At 38.3% G+C, this 14,972-nt stretch overlaps 5 protein-coding genes across 5 annotated transcripts in view; 3 read left to right on the forward strand and 2 right to left on the reverse strand.

The window, feature by feature from the left end:
• Positions 1-32: 32 nt before the first annotated feature.
• LOTGIDRAFT_102727 (hypothetical protein) lies at positions 33-1,520 on the forward strand (the record flags this gene model as incomplete). Its single annotated transcript, XM_009045825.1, has 2 exons — positions 33-335; positions 735-1,520. Coding segments are annotated over 2 exons (1,089 nt in total), but the record flags the coding sequence as incomplete, so codon positions are not given.
• LOTGIDRAFT_63801 (hypothetical protein) lies at positions 1,518-5,549 on the forward strand (the record flags this gene model as incomplete). The annotated part of the gene is made up of 2 exons (XM_009045826.1): positions 1,518-2,307; positions 5,341-5,549. Coding segments are annotated over 2 exons (999 nt in total), but the record flags the coding sequence as incomplete, so codon positions are not given.
• A 2,937-nt stretch (positions 5,550-8,486) lies between these two features.
• LOTGIDRAFT_102742 (hypothetical protein) lies at positions 8,487-8,999 on the reverse strand (the record flags this gene model as incomplete). The annotated part of the gene is made up of 1 exon (XM_009045827.1): positions 8,487-8,999. A coding segment is annotated over one exon (513 nt), but the record flags the coding sequence as incomplete, so codon positions are not given.
• Positions 9,000-9,026: 27 nt separating this feature from the next.
• Positions 9,027-9,287, reverse strand: LOTGIDRAFT_103070 (hypothetical protein; the record flags this gene model as incomplete). Its single annotated transcript, XM_009045828.1, has 1 exon — positions 9,027-9,287. A coding segment is annotated over one exon (261 nt), but the record flags the coding sequence as incomplete, so codon positions are not given.
• A 1,151-nt stretch (positions 9,288-10,438) lies between these two features.
• Positions 10,439-14,972, forward strand: part of LOTGIDRAFT_228076 (hypothetical protein) — a gene marked incomplete at its 3' end in the record, with an annotated part of 4,970 nt that continues 436 nt past the window's right edge. The window contains exons 1-7 of the mRNA XM_009045829.1: positions 10,439-10,749; positions 12,139-12,181; positions 12,877-12,947; positions 13,275-13,429; positions 13,763-13,836; positions 14,276-14,434; positions 14,778-14,886. Of these exons, the coding sequence (XP_009044077.1) occupies positions 12,159-12,181; positions 12,877-12,947; positions 13,275-13,429; positions 13,763-13,836; positions 14,276-14,434; positions 14,778-14,886 (591 nt within the window). The 5' untranslated portion in view covers positions 10,439-10,749; positions 12,139-12,158. The remainder of the gene's footprint in view (positions 10,750-12,138; positions 12,182-12,876; positions 12,948-13,274; positions 13,430-13,762; positions 13,837-14,275; positions 14,435-14,777; positions 14,887-14,972) is intronic.

The raw sequence follows: 14,972 nt of genomic DNA on the forward strand, positions 1-14,972 counted from the left end.
CCAAATCCGGATCAGAATCGCAACCAAAAAGAAAAAGTTTTAAACCAAAACAAGAACCTCTGAAATCTTCTGAGCCTTTTGATGGACAAACCGGAAACAAACGTGATTATGTAGAACATCCGATTGAACCTCGTAAACCCAAACCAAAGGATACCTACAAGCCTCCATCAGACAAATTCGAAGGTTCTAGCACAGCACGGAATGATTTTCGTGGTGAAGTTGTTCCGAAAAGAGCCAGTTTTAAACCTGAAAACAAACCCAACACATCGAGTGAGCCCTTCGATGGCGCCAGTACTGCGAACCAAGATTTTAAAGAACACCCTGTACAAAAAAGAGTTCCACGAAAACCCTCAGAATACAAAAGGCCAGAAGGAGCTGTTGATCACAATACCATCAATAAGGACACGTACAAGGAACATCCAGTCCAGAAACAAGTGGTCAAAAAGCCGGATTCTGCTAAAGCAATGAAAGGAGAGGGTCCAATGGAGAAGCAGACAAACCACATGAAAGATTATCCAGGATGGGAAGCCAGTCGACCCCAAAAACCCACAAGACCAGAATATACTCCACCACAAGAGAAAATGGACGACCAAACATCAAACAAAGTCGAATATCCCGCTCACAAAAGTCAAAAGCGAGAAGGTTTCAAACCGAAATCTGACGCCATGAAGTCGGATGATCCGTTCGATGGATATACTGGTTACAACGATACGTACAAAGAACACCCGATTCAGCCTAAACACCAACGGAAACAGGATGGGTACAAACCTCCGACGGAGTCGATGGATACTTCAACGTCAAACAGGAACGACTATCCAGAACACGAGTTGCAAAAGAGACAAAGCTATAAACCAAAAGGAGATGCCATAAAATCGGATGATCCGTTTGATGGTTACACTGGCTATAATGACACATACAAAGAGCATCCAATACAACCTCAACAGCAGCGGAAACAGGATGGGTACAAACCGCCGACAGAGTCGATGACCACATCTACGTCAAACAAGAACGACTACCCCGGCTACGAAGCGCAAAAACGAAAAAGCTTCAAACCGAATGGAGATGCTTTGAAATCGGATGATCCGTTCGATAGCTATACTGGTTATAACGATACGTACAAAGAGCATCCGATTCAGCCCAAACAGAAACGGAAACAGGATGGGTACAAACCACCGACAGAATCGATGGCTACGTCTACGTCCAACAAGAACGACTTTCCCGAACACCAAGCGCAAAAACGAAAAAGCTTCAAACCGAATGGAGATGCTTTGAAATCGGATGATCCATTCGATGGCTATACTGGTTACAACGATACGTACAAAGAGCATCCGATTCAGCCAAAACAGCAACGGAAACAGGATGGGTACAAACCACCGACAGAATCGATGGCTACGTCTACGTCCAACAAGAACGACTTTCCCGAACACCAAGCGCAAAAACGAAAAAGCTTCAAACCGAATGGAGATGCTTTGAAATCGGATGACCCGTTCGATGGCTATACTGGTTACAACGATACGTACAAAGAGCATCCGATTCAGCCCAAACAGAAACGGAAACAGGATGGGTACAAACCGCCGACAGAGTCGATGGCTACGTCTACGTCCAATAAGAACGACTATCCCGAACACCCAGCTCAAAAACGACAAAGCTTCAAACCGAATGGAGATGCTTTGAAATCGGATGATCCGTTCGATGGCTATACTGGTTATAACGATACGTACAAAGAACATCCGATTCAACCGAAACAGCAAAGGAAACAGGATGGGTATCAACCTCCAACAGAATCGATGGCTACGTCAACGTCCAACAAGAACGACTTTCCCGAACACCCAGCTCAAAAACGGCAAAGCTTCAAACCGAATGGAGATGCTTTGAAATCGGACGATCCGTTCGATGGCTATACTGGTTACAAAGATACGTACAAAGAGCATCCGATTCAGCCCAAACAGAAACGGAAACAGGATGGGTACAAACCGCCGACAGAGTCAATGGCTACGTCTACGTCCAACAAGAACGACTTTCCCGAACACCCAGCTCAAAAACGGCAAAGCTTCAAACCGAATGGAGATGCTTTGAAATCGGATGATCCGTTCGATGGCTATACTGGTTATAACGATACGTACAAAGAACATCCGATTCAACCGAAACAGCAACGGAAGCGGGATGGGTACCAACCACCGACGGAATCGATGGCTACTTCAACGTCTAATAAGAACGACTATCCCGAACACCAAGCACAAAAGCGACAAAGCTTCAAACCGAATGGAGATGCTTTGAAATCGGATGATCCGTTCGATGGCTATACTGGTTATAACGATACGTACAAAGAACATCCGATTCAACCGAAACAGCAAAGGAAACAGGATGGGTATCAACCTCCAACAGAATCGATGGCTACGTCAACGTCCAACAAGAACGACTTTCCCGAACACCCAGCTCAAAAACGGCAAAGCTTCAAACCGAATGGAGATGCTTTGAAATCGGATGATCCGTTCGATGGCTATACTGGTTATAACGATACGTACAAAGAACATCCGATTCAACCGAAACAGCAACGGAAGCGGGATGGGTACCAACCACCGACGGAATCGATGGCTACTTCAACGTCTAATAAGAACGACTATCCCGAACATCAAGCACAAAAGCGACAAAGCTTCAAACCGAATGGAGATGCGTTGAAATCGGATGATCCGTTCGATGGATACACTGGTTACAACGATACGTACAGAGAGCATCCGATTCAGCCGAAACAGCAACGGAAACGGGATGGGTACCAACCTCCGACGGAATCGATGGCTACGTCAACGTCCAACAAGAACGACTTTCCCGAACACCAGGCACAAAAGCGACAAAGCTTCAAACCGAATGGAGATTCTTTGAAATCGGATGATCCGTTCGATGGATACACTGGTTACAACGATACATACAGAGAGCATCCGATCCAGCCGAAACTCCAACAGAAACGAGATGGGTACCAACCACCCACTGAATCGATGGCTACGTCAACGTCCAACAAGAACGACTTTCCCGAACACCAGACACAAAAGCGACAAAGCTTCAAACCGAATGGAGATGCTTTGAAATCGGATGATCCGTTCGATGGATACACTGGTTACAACGATACATACAGAGAGCATCCGATCCAGCCGAAACACCAACGGAAACGGGATGGGTACCAACCACCCACTGAATCGATGGCTACGTCAACGTCCAACAAGAACGACTTTCCCGAACACCAGACACAAAAGCGACAAAGCTTCAAACCGAATGGAGATGCTTTGAAATCGGATGATCCGTTCGATGGATACACTGGTTACAACGATACATACAGAGAGCATCCGATCCAGCCGAAACAGCAATGGAAACGGGATGGGTACCAACCACCCACTGAATCGATGGCTACGTCAACGTCCAACAAGAACGACTTTCCCGAACACCAGGCACAAAAGCGACAAAGCTTCAAACCGAATGGAGATGCTTTGAAATCGGATGATCCGTTCGATGGATACACTGGTTACAACGATACATACAGAGAGCATCCGATCCAGCCGAAACAGCAACGGAAACGGGATGGGTACCAACCACCGACGGAACCGATGGCTACGTCAACGTCTAATAAGAACGACTATCCCGAACACCAAGCACAAAAGCGACAAAGCTTCAAACCGAATGGAGATGCTTTGAAATCGGATGATCCGTTCGATGGCTATACTGGTTACAACGATACGTACAGAGAGCATCAAATTCAACCGAAACAGCAACGGAAACGGGACGGGTACCAACCACCGACGGAATCGATGGCTACATCAACGTCTAATAAGAACGACTATCCCGAACACCAAGCACAAAAGCGACAAAGCTTCAAACCGCGTGGAGATGCTTTGAAATCGGATGATCCGTTCGATGGCTATACTGGTTACAACGATACGTATAGAGAGCATCAAATTCAACCAAAACAGCAACGGAAACGGGATGGGTACCAACCACCGACGGAGTCGATGGCTACTTCAACGTCTAATAAGAACGACTATCCCGAACATCAAGCACAAAAGCGACAAAGCTTCAAACCGAATGGAGATGCTTTGAAATCGGATGATCCGTTCGATGGGTACACTGGTTACAACGATACATACAGAGAACATCAGATACAACCAAAACAAAAAAGAAAACGAGATGAGTACCAACCACCAACGGAATCGATGCAAACCAGCACTACTAATAGAGACACATTTCACGAAAATCCCCTGTCAAAGCGACAAAGCTGCAAAAGGGACACAGAACCATTTTCTTCAAATGCTCCTTTCGATGGTTCTACCACCTTTAGCAAAGACTTTCAACAATGGGAACCTGATAGACCCACATTGAAACGACACCAAGAAAATCTAAAACTTGAGGGCGAAATGGATTTGAATACCATCAATAAGCAGGCGTTTAAAGGGGACCTAGTAAGCAGACCTACCATCAAAAAACAGGGTTCCTCTCAAGCCTTGGCTGGTGATGGCACCTTTTATGGAGAGGCGGCATATGGGAGCAGTTACAAGCAGCACGATGTTGTTCCCCGGGTGAAACCGATGAAAGATGCGTATGTCCCACCAGAAGGAAAATTTTATGCAGAAACAACGAACCATGCAGATTTTATGGAACAACCCTACTCGAAACGGAATAAATATATTCCCCCAGACACCACCTTAAAATCCCACGATCCGTTCGCACCGGCCACTGGATATCAGGAAACGTTCATCGAACACCAGGCTGCAGCTAGAGTCCGGAGAGAAAAAGAGAAGTACATCCCACCTACAATACCTTTAGAGACAGAAACAACTAGTCATGGCGCCTTTAAAGAGGTCACTGCAACAAAACGATCGGGATACGGACCTTCAAAAGAAGCTTTTCGCTCTGTCGAGCCTTTCTCTGGAAGTACTACAGCTAAAGATTCTTTCAAAGAATACAATGTACAGAAACAACCTCTGAAACGCCAAGATACTTATGTCAAATCCTCCGAACCCATGGATCTACAAACCACGTCTAAATCTTCTTTCAAGGGCGATTACATCCCAAGGAGAAGCATTACCAGGCCCAGATCGTCCAATACGCTTAAGTATGATGGAAAATTCACCACTGAAACGAGTTACAGGGGATGCTTCACCCAAAGAGACTTGCCAGAGAAAACAACTTTTATTAAAGCAACATACGAGCCACCGACGGTGAAATTTGATGGTCAAACAACAAACCGAGCAGATTTCGGAGCCAATCAACCTACAGCGAGAACTACGAGTTACAAAGCGACGGATTCGTGGCTGAGGAGCAGTGCTCCAATGATAATGAGCTCCAGCTATAAAGATAGTTTCACCGAGGTCAAGCCCGCGCCTCGATCCAGAAGAGAACAAGAACCATATGTGCCTTCTTCGGTAAAATTCGAAGGTATGTCTACATTCAAAAGCGATTTTATTGGTCGCGAAGGAAAGAAGCGGGACAGTTACCGTCCTCCAAAAGTTGCGTTTCAATCGAACGTTCCGTTTGATGGCACCACTACAGCCTCGTGCGATTTTAAAGGGTCCTGGGAAACCACAAGACCCCAGAGAGTAAGACCAAATACGGAGAGCTTCATGCAAATCGATGCCAAGATGAATTCCAGTTCAACTTACCGTGGTGATTTCGAATCCAGTAAAACAGTATCGTGGAAGAGTCCACCTACTCTACTAGGTATGGCGTAGGTAGCCTTATTTAAACTGTTTGGATTTTCTACAAATTTCTCTTGATCATAGTCTATAAATTTCTCGGAAACTTTGGCATCATCCTACGTGACTAAGCATGGCTAGGGAAAGAAGTGACAAAATTATTCTTGAAAGCATTGCACGTTATTCAATTATCTCTTAATCATTATGGAAATGGGCATCAATTTGGCATTATTTAACTGCATTGTTCTGACTTCATCCGCTTGAGGTAAGCTTGTAACGGTTAAAGAGAGATAACTCTATTTAAGGCATTAGACAACAAAGGATTTGTTTCTGTTCCGTTCATTGAAGTGCTTTTTGAGAAATATGTTAAGAATCTATGGTTTATATTTTGAGTATTTTAATCAAAATGATTGATAATTAAACTGCTGATATCCTGCTATTGTTTTATGAATTCAGTATTTAGTGAAATTTTATGATTTAATTGTAATTTCAAATTTAAGTTCATTAATGATCAGTTAACATTATTTAATTAAGTTTAAATGTGATTTCAAAATCATTTTCCAAATTTTATCTGCTTTTATACATCTAAGATAAAATAAATTCTAATCCGTCCAACATATAATACGATGCATCTGCCAATGCTTTCGGTTTGTTATCTAGTATAGATTTCAGTCCATTATTTTACTATTCCGTCCAACAAAAAATATAATTCCGAGGCCAATGCTTTCGATGTGTTATGAATTTGATATAGATATTATAGAGCCTTTATATTTATATAATATTTTATTACAATGATAATATGAGTTTAGATATTTGTCGGAGTTAAATGGAATCGCATTCAAATATTCTTCTTGTAACTTTCGATATTTTAACTTTCATAAGAAGAATGTTTGATATATTTTTTACAATTGTTTCGTCTTCATTCGTTTCAAGATATTTATCTGGTGATTAAGTTATATATTATTGTGATATAGTCAGTGTAGTTATAATACCACTGATAAGGACTGTGTAAATTATGATATTAGATAATAGAAATTGTACTTAAGTGACATTATTTGTAATCTAGTTATTTATTTGGCCACAAGCGTTCGAACCCCACTTGGTCACAGGCGTTCGAGATCCAGGGGCTAATTTAGGATCCGGTGATCTGTTACAGAGAGAACATTATAAATTTGTTAGTTTTTCAAAAATTACACCAGGTTTCTCGCTTATAAATATGTTCTTTAGTTGTTCACATGGAAAAGGGACACACCTTATTTATTAATTACGGATGAAATGCTCACTTCGGGCCTTGTTTTTTAGATATCATCATTAATTTAATGTGCGTATTACTATGTAAATTTTTGCCTTTTTGGAGGTGAGCTGATAATTCTGTGATAATGTAAATAAACACACCTATCGATATTTCTCGGTGCCTTGACTATAGGAACACTGTTATTTATTTTAAATATTTATATATATTGTATCTAGTTTTAAATAATGTATATTTTGATTCCTTTCGTGCATGTTTTAAATTAGAATTGGAAAATATTATAATTGAAATAAAGCATAACGTTTATAAAAATATAAACTGTTAATATAGTTTCAAATTCTGTATATATTTTTGCTCCTTTTGTATTATATGTTTCAAAATTTAAAAACAATTATGATTGAAATTAAAATTGTGTTTGATTTCCTATTGTAAAATTCCCATACCTGATCCATTGAGACCACAGGATAATTATGTGGGTACATGGAATATGACAGGTTGGATATAAGGTTGCGAACTCTGTACAGATGGGAATCCGAAACAAGGCTTAGCAAACCATGCGTTATAAACAATATGTGGACTGAAACATCTGCCTCTATTCTATCCTCTGATAGCTGTTTTGACAGAGTGACATCAGATGTAAAGATGGAATATCTTCTTTCTATTCTGACCACAGACAACATCCATTCTACAAAGCATCGTCCTTTCATTCTAGATATTTAAGGCGTGGTTTAGAGCTATGCAGACTTGGGTTATTAAATGAAGACCAAACTTTAGAGGTGTCTTTTTGTGAATAAAGTATTAAAAATCTCCCCAGATCCACTGACCGTCATGCCTGTTTAAGCGTTACGGCGCTGCGGCCTTGTCATCAACGACGGTTGGGATTATTTAGTGATTCGGTCAAGTTCGAAGGCATTGAGTATATCTTGGTATCACGAATTATCTAGCTAGCGTACAGTCCAATTTCATTAATACACCGATCTTGTGCTACAAGAAAAGTGCCAAATGATGTCAAAGTATAAGATGGAGTTCGTCAGAGCAAGTCATTTTTTACAAAGTCGGTATCATATAACCACACCCGTGATCGCAACCTACGAACTTGTTAATTACTTCTATTTTGTGTATTTCTTGAGTGTACTAACGAGAAAGAGTAGGTTAAAGAATGATAAACAATAAAAAAACATTGACCGTAAACTTTTGACCCATAGTTAGAATAGCTGACAGCTGTTTTACTCGTGTTAGACTAGTATGCATGTTGGGTGGGTGTTGAATGCCCTATATATACGATACGTTAGATAGTCATCGGATTAGCGGATCTGAATGAGGGTGATAACAAAATAATGATTTAAGTCACTACTTGCAAAATAAAACTCGAAAGATGAATACAAATTTATTAAAGATGCATACAAATCTATAAAGGATGCATACAAATCTATAAAAGATACATACAAGTCTATTAAAGATGCATACAAATCTATTGAAGATGCATATAAATCTATAAAAGATGTATACAAATCTATCAAAGGATGCATACAAATCTATTAAAGATGCATACAAATCTATAAAGATGCATACAAATCAATTAAAGATGCATACAAATCTATTAAAGATGCATACAAATCTATTAAAGATGCATACAAATCTATTAAAGATGCATACAAATCTATTAAAGATGCATACAAATCAATTAAAGATGCATACAAATCTATTAAAGATGTATACAAATCTATTAAAGATGTATACAAATCTATTAAAGATGTATACAAATCTATTAAAGGTGCATACAAATCTATTAAAGGTGCATACAAATCTATTAAAGGTGCATACAAATCTATTAAAGATGCATACAAATCTATTAAAGATACATACAAATCTATTAAAGATGCATACAAATCTATTAAAGATGCATACAAATCAATTAATGATGCATACAAATCAATTAAAGATGCATACAAATCTATTAAAGATGCATACAAATCTATTGAAGATGCATACAAATCTATAAAAGATGCATACAAATCTATCAAAGATGCATACAAATCTATTAAAGATGCATACAAATCTATTAATGATACATACAAATCTATTAAAGATGCATACAAATCTATTAAAGATACATACAAATCTATTAAAGATGCATACAAATCTATTAAAGATGCATACAAATCTATTAAAGATGCATACAAATCAATTAAAGATACATACAAATCTATTAAAGATACATACAAATCAATTAAAGATGCATACAAATCTATTAAAGATACATACAAATCTATTAAAGATGCATACAAATCTATTAAAGATACACACAAATCTATTAAAGATGCATACAAATCTATTAAAGATACATACAAATCTATTAAAGATACATACGAAACTATTAAAGATGCATACAATGTCCATTCATTCAAGTTTCTGTCCGTCAATCAAAACTCCGCAGCTCGTCTATTAATGATAAATTGGACACAGAAGGTCGACATAATACGATTCATATTGACAAAGATATTTTGCATAACATCATACCAAAGCCTATTAGAAACGAGGAATGATTCACCAAACGCTTCTATGAGTCAGAATTTAGAAACATTATTAGATTTAAAAGTTTAAAACACCTTGGATATGGTGGGCAAATTAAACACAAGACGGCGAGAAGGCATTTCGTACTATCCCAGGCTATATGTGTGAACGGCACTAAGGCAGATTGTACTAACCGTGACTATATTCATATCTGAGTTCAAAATCTGGGCGACGTGAGATAGTTTTATATAAACATTCATATGAATAAAATTCAGTTTTCTATAGGATAATATTCAATCTATACAAACGTATAAGGATATTGACATGGAATTACATGAAGTTTTACACCCTACTGCCCTGCACAGTATTTAACTAATGAAATAAAGAGGAACTTACATTAAGTCCTACTGTTTTCTAAGAGGACTAATACAATGAAAAGTGTTTGAAGTGGTTTATTCGTACAGTAGATGTTATGTTTCTAATGGAATAAAACGAACGTTGACATCCAACTGTTCTGTATCCTAGTGGGTTTATGAAGACTGGACGGATGTTGTAAGTTTCAGTGGTTGTGAAACGGGCACCTGTCTCAGTACAGATCAGATAAAGCTTTTTGTGTTTTGTGTTTTGCTATCATTAGCCGTTTATATACTGTATATACCATAACTTAATTGTATTGATTGAAATAACAAAAAAACTAAACGAAATCGGGCACCTTTCTCAGTACAGATCAGATAAAGCTTTTTGTGTTTTGTGTTTTGCTATCATTAGCCGTTTATATACTGTATATACCATAACTTAATTGTATTGATTGAAATAACAAAAAAACTAAACGAAATCTGTAGAACTACATGCAGTTTGATTAATTAAATAAATATGAAAGGATAGAAAAGGGGAGTATTGATGGAGAAGTACGTAAATACAGCCGAATGCTTTCAAGATCAAGCATCTTAGGGTTTCTGTTTTTCCCAAACAGAATAAATTGTGCTCTGTGACCGAATCTAGTTTTTTCATCGTTATTCGCCTATACGCCTAGATACCGAACATCAAATAAAAGCCCAACGTTAGAGGCCAATAGTTAATGGTTATACTTCGTAATAGAGCAATAAGTATAGTGGACTAATAGACATCAAAACAAACTGTTTATTCCATCAGACTAATTGTCTGAAGATTTGCCTGTACGGAAATACAGGTCTATATAATTAACACCTAAGGACAAACGGTTTAAATTGAAACTATGCAACATAGATGTTTGGACAGAAGAAGGAAACTGACAACTCCTTGAAGTTGATCTTAAATTCGTTATAGGTACGTACGAATTAATAATTATTCATCATTACATAATATTTTAATAATTTATGTTTAATGTCATCCATTTTAAAAAGTAGTCCGAATGTAAAAGAGTCCCTGTAAAATTTGGAAAATTGGAAAATTCATAAAACTAAGTAATTATTGAAAAACGCTTAATCTTAATATCAAGCGTTTTTCAATAGTTAATTGCATATTTATGGATAATTACTAGTTTTTTGGATTTATCGGATTATATAAGGATCCTGTTGTGTTATTTATGACACCAGGTATATCTACTGATGAATGTACGCTCTTATTGACCAAGATTAAAATTCCTAAATTTTATGTTCATTCGAAGACGTAGTATTCCTTTTATTTAAACTGTCTTCTGGCAATCTGATTGACACGTACATCTGAATGTTTGTTTCGTGTTTTTTCTGTGGGTCAATCCACATGCCATCCATGATCTGAAGAAATTGTTATGCTTCTTCTGTTCTGGGCCATTTTATATTCAACCAATCAAATGCCGCTTTTTGAAAGATTTCCTTACTGATCGTGAAAAATTCTGCGATATTCGTTAATAAACATTGACTTGTATTATCAAACCACTCTTAATAGTTGAATAGTGTATTACGAGCATGATAATTCTTTTCCAGCTTAATGACCAAAATACATAGATTTGAAAATCGTTAGCAAGTTTCGGACTATATTAGCCTACTCATGTATTAAATATTGTGTGCCCCGTAATTTAGGTTCATTATTATAAAGATTATTGTGGGTTCACAGAGGTTTGAACTTGTGACGTCATATATCATTGGATCTATCTTAGAGGAAATATATCTTGGTTTCATTCTGTCAGAAATTCTATTTTCGGGGTAGGTTACCTGTGAAACTGGATACAAAATGCGTCAGTATAAAAACACTTAAGACTGTGTCCTTTTTAAAGGGAAGGTAAAGAGGTTTTCTGCATGTTTTATGTGTATCTTGGACATTGATAGCTTCAATTTGCACCATTCTGATTTTCAATCAGACGTCTGTGGGTCCTGCAATTCCACTACAGTCAGGTGTGATGACGTCACTAATTGCGAAAGGCTTTATGTCATAAAAAGGCCTCGACGATTAGTGACGTTATACAACACTTAGTTTTAGTGGAATTGCAGGAGTCACAGACGTCTGATTGACAATTGGAATGTCGCAAATTGGTGCTACCAGTGTCCCCGATACACATAAAATTTTTAGAAAATCTCTTTACAATCCCTTTTAGGGGAGTATATAAGGCCTATAATTATAATGGTGGTACGATAATAAGTACTGTATGATATACTCATATATATTCATAATGTATGATGAAAACTAATGTAAACAAGCCATATATTATAATCTTTTATAAATCTACCTGTATTTTAGGTGCAATAAGTGACTCAGTCATGGCTAATAACAGTCAAATCAGGTAAATTTTAGTATTAATTACATATTCGTATATTCGGGAATGAAATGACTGGAGTTTTACGTCCTACTTTTCTGCACCATGGGGGCGAATGAAGACAGGGAATGAAGACAGGCAATGAGGGAAATTTTGCCATGACAGTGGCATTAGCCTGCTCTTTTTCGATTTCCAACCGTTGAGAGATCTATAGCATGCACAGCCTGTATCACACAGGACTTCGGTAAACACAATCGGTGCCGCGGTAGCTTTGCGTTGTCCGTATTCATTAGATCATAAGGTGCGTGTAGAAAACAAGGACGTAAAACTCCATTCATTTTATTCAATCAGGTTCAAAACTAAGACACAAGACATAGATTGTAGATATCACATAGCAATCGAGAGCACAATCAGTCAGACTGAACAAAAGAGAAAAACCTCGCCACTTAGGTCTGTTTGGAATGGCCCTATTCGGTAACATATTAGTCACCTTCACAATGTCAAGCTATTACGAACTTCGACTTATACCTTGACAGCAATAGCCACTATTTTTGTATTACAGAATGCAGCGATTTGTTTCGATAGTACGCTACCGAACATGGCCAATCAGTGGCCTCGAAAACAAACAATTTGTCTGTACGTGTAATCGAATCAAATCCCTGTATATCAAGGTATTAGAGTTTGGAATTGTGAAGATTCTAACTATATTACTCTGTTTTCAGTAATGGAAGTGGCGATGACGTCATAGACAACTGTAATAATGACTTTCCTTATTCAGATTTCTACCTGGAACGTAAGTATTTTGTTTTAAAACATACAAAAGGCGTTTCTAGGACATGTTTGTGTATGAAGGATGCTTAGATTTTGTACTTCCACCATTCCAGTTCCATATATTAGCCTATATTAATATAATATATATTATTTAAAGAGATTGTGTAGAGGTTTTCTGAACGTTTTAATTTTTTGGAGGATACTAAAGGCATCGATTTGAACGATACACATGACCTTTCCACCCTGTCTTCATTAACCCAAATAAGCTACGAATAGTAGGGCGTAAAACTTCGATTCATTCCATTATCAGTAGGGCATAAAAATGTTATCATTAATCTGTATGTTTCAGATCTGAACGTTGTAGAAAAGGTATTTATAGCGGCTGGTGGAGTTCTTACCCTAATAACTTTGTGTATATTTCTATATGAACTACGATGGATCTGGTTTACTAGACATTATAATAATGTTCTTTATATTATCATCTGGCTACTGGGGCTCTATCCTGTGAGTATAAATAGGGTTTCTGTGGGGTGAGGCTAGGGGCTACGAGTCCTAACCATGTCTATTGCAATGACTGTCGAGAGTTTCGTCTTCATTGTGTCTCCATAGTAACAGACAAGTTATTACCACAGTCCCGTTCCAATGACGTGTTTTTCTTACTACTTAAAAGCCTGTCATGTTGTGAAATAACGAAACACAAAAAGCTGCCATATTGTTCTACTTTGGGTTTCGCTGTCCACTAATTCGCCTTGTTTTAATGTGCTATCTTGCTATTGAGACATGTACATATATTAGGGATAGGCCTACCATTGCTATTTCACTATCTATCTATTGCAGATGGCCAGTTTTTGTTCCATGATCGCCACCTTGGCTCCAAGAACAGTTTTATTCTGCGAGTTTGTCGCAGCAGCGTAAGTAGATCAGTAGCTTCGCCTTCGGTCCCACTGATCTGGCCCCACTGATCTGGCCCAACCCAATTTCTCAGACGCAATATACCCAGATGATATCATCAAGTGAATATATCACAGTACGTCTGAAGAAGTTGGTAGGATCATATCATACAGCCATTCCTCGCCTGTCTTACCTTCCGTTTTAAGGATTTAATGAGTCCGATGACTGTTTCGATTCAGCACTTCGTGACACCTCTCTGCTGATGATGGTGTAATTCTTGCCTCTTCATTCGTATTTCATTCAGTCTTTAGCCGATTTTATTCATCCCTGAGTAACTAACAGGGCGTAAGGCTACAGGAGCCTCAATGTAATCGTGTCTGGGGTTATTATGTCGATTTTGACTTACGTTTTTTTCTTGTGCCACCATTCCCATTTATTTTTAAACATCTTTCAATTCAGTTATTTGGGTATCTGTTTGTATAAATTTGTTGGGCTGATTGTTACGTATTATGGTGGTCTGGATCAAATGGTTGTCAAGAAAACCGGAAGTGTCATAGCATTACGATCTCCACCATTAGCCTGTTGTTGTTGCTGCTGTCCTTCTGTAGAACCCACCAAGTAAGTTGTGTTTTAGAAATAATTAGGTGGGGCCAAATAAATGTCCCTTGGGGCTAACTGGCAACTCTTTCCCTATGTAAATTTATAAGAAATTTGAAAGTGGTTTTAGTGCTTTTAGCGCACCGAAGACAATCGCAGTTGCCATCAGTTTGTCTTAATCTGTGAGAATCCAGTTGATAACTGTATAAGAGTGGCGCTCCTGTCAGTCTTGACGGTCAAATGTGATGCTCTGGATATTGTCAATCGATCTTCTGAGAAACATGTCACAAAGTCTATTACTTTGCAATAAAAAAAGAGACAAGGCCATGTGGTCGTTTTCTATTCAAACCTTTTTCTTTTTCAGGCAGAATTTAGTAAGAATGCAGTATTTAGTGTTACAGTGTGCCATGGTTAAACCACCATTGATGTTTATAGCTACTATCTTATGGACAGAAAACCTCTACTCTAAATCGGTAAGTACGATATTTTAAGTGTAGACTCGATGGGCGTGTGTGTGGTGTGTAAAGGGGGGCGGGGGGGGGGGGGGGGGGGGGGGATT

Source organism: Lottia gigantea (assembly GCF_000327385.1).
Source record: "Lottia gigantea unplaced genomic scaffold LOTGIsca_1, whole genome shotgun sequence".
NCBI lineage: Eukaryota > Metazoa > Mollusca > Gastropoda > Lottiidae > Lottia > Lottia gigantea.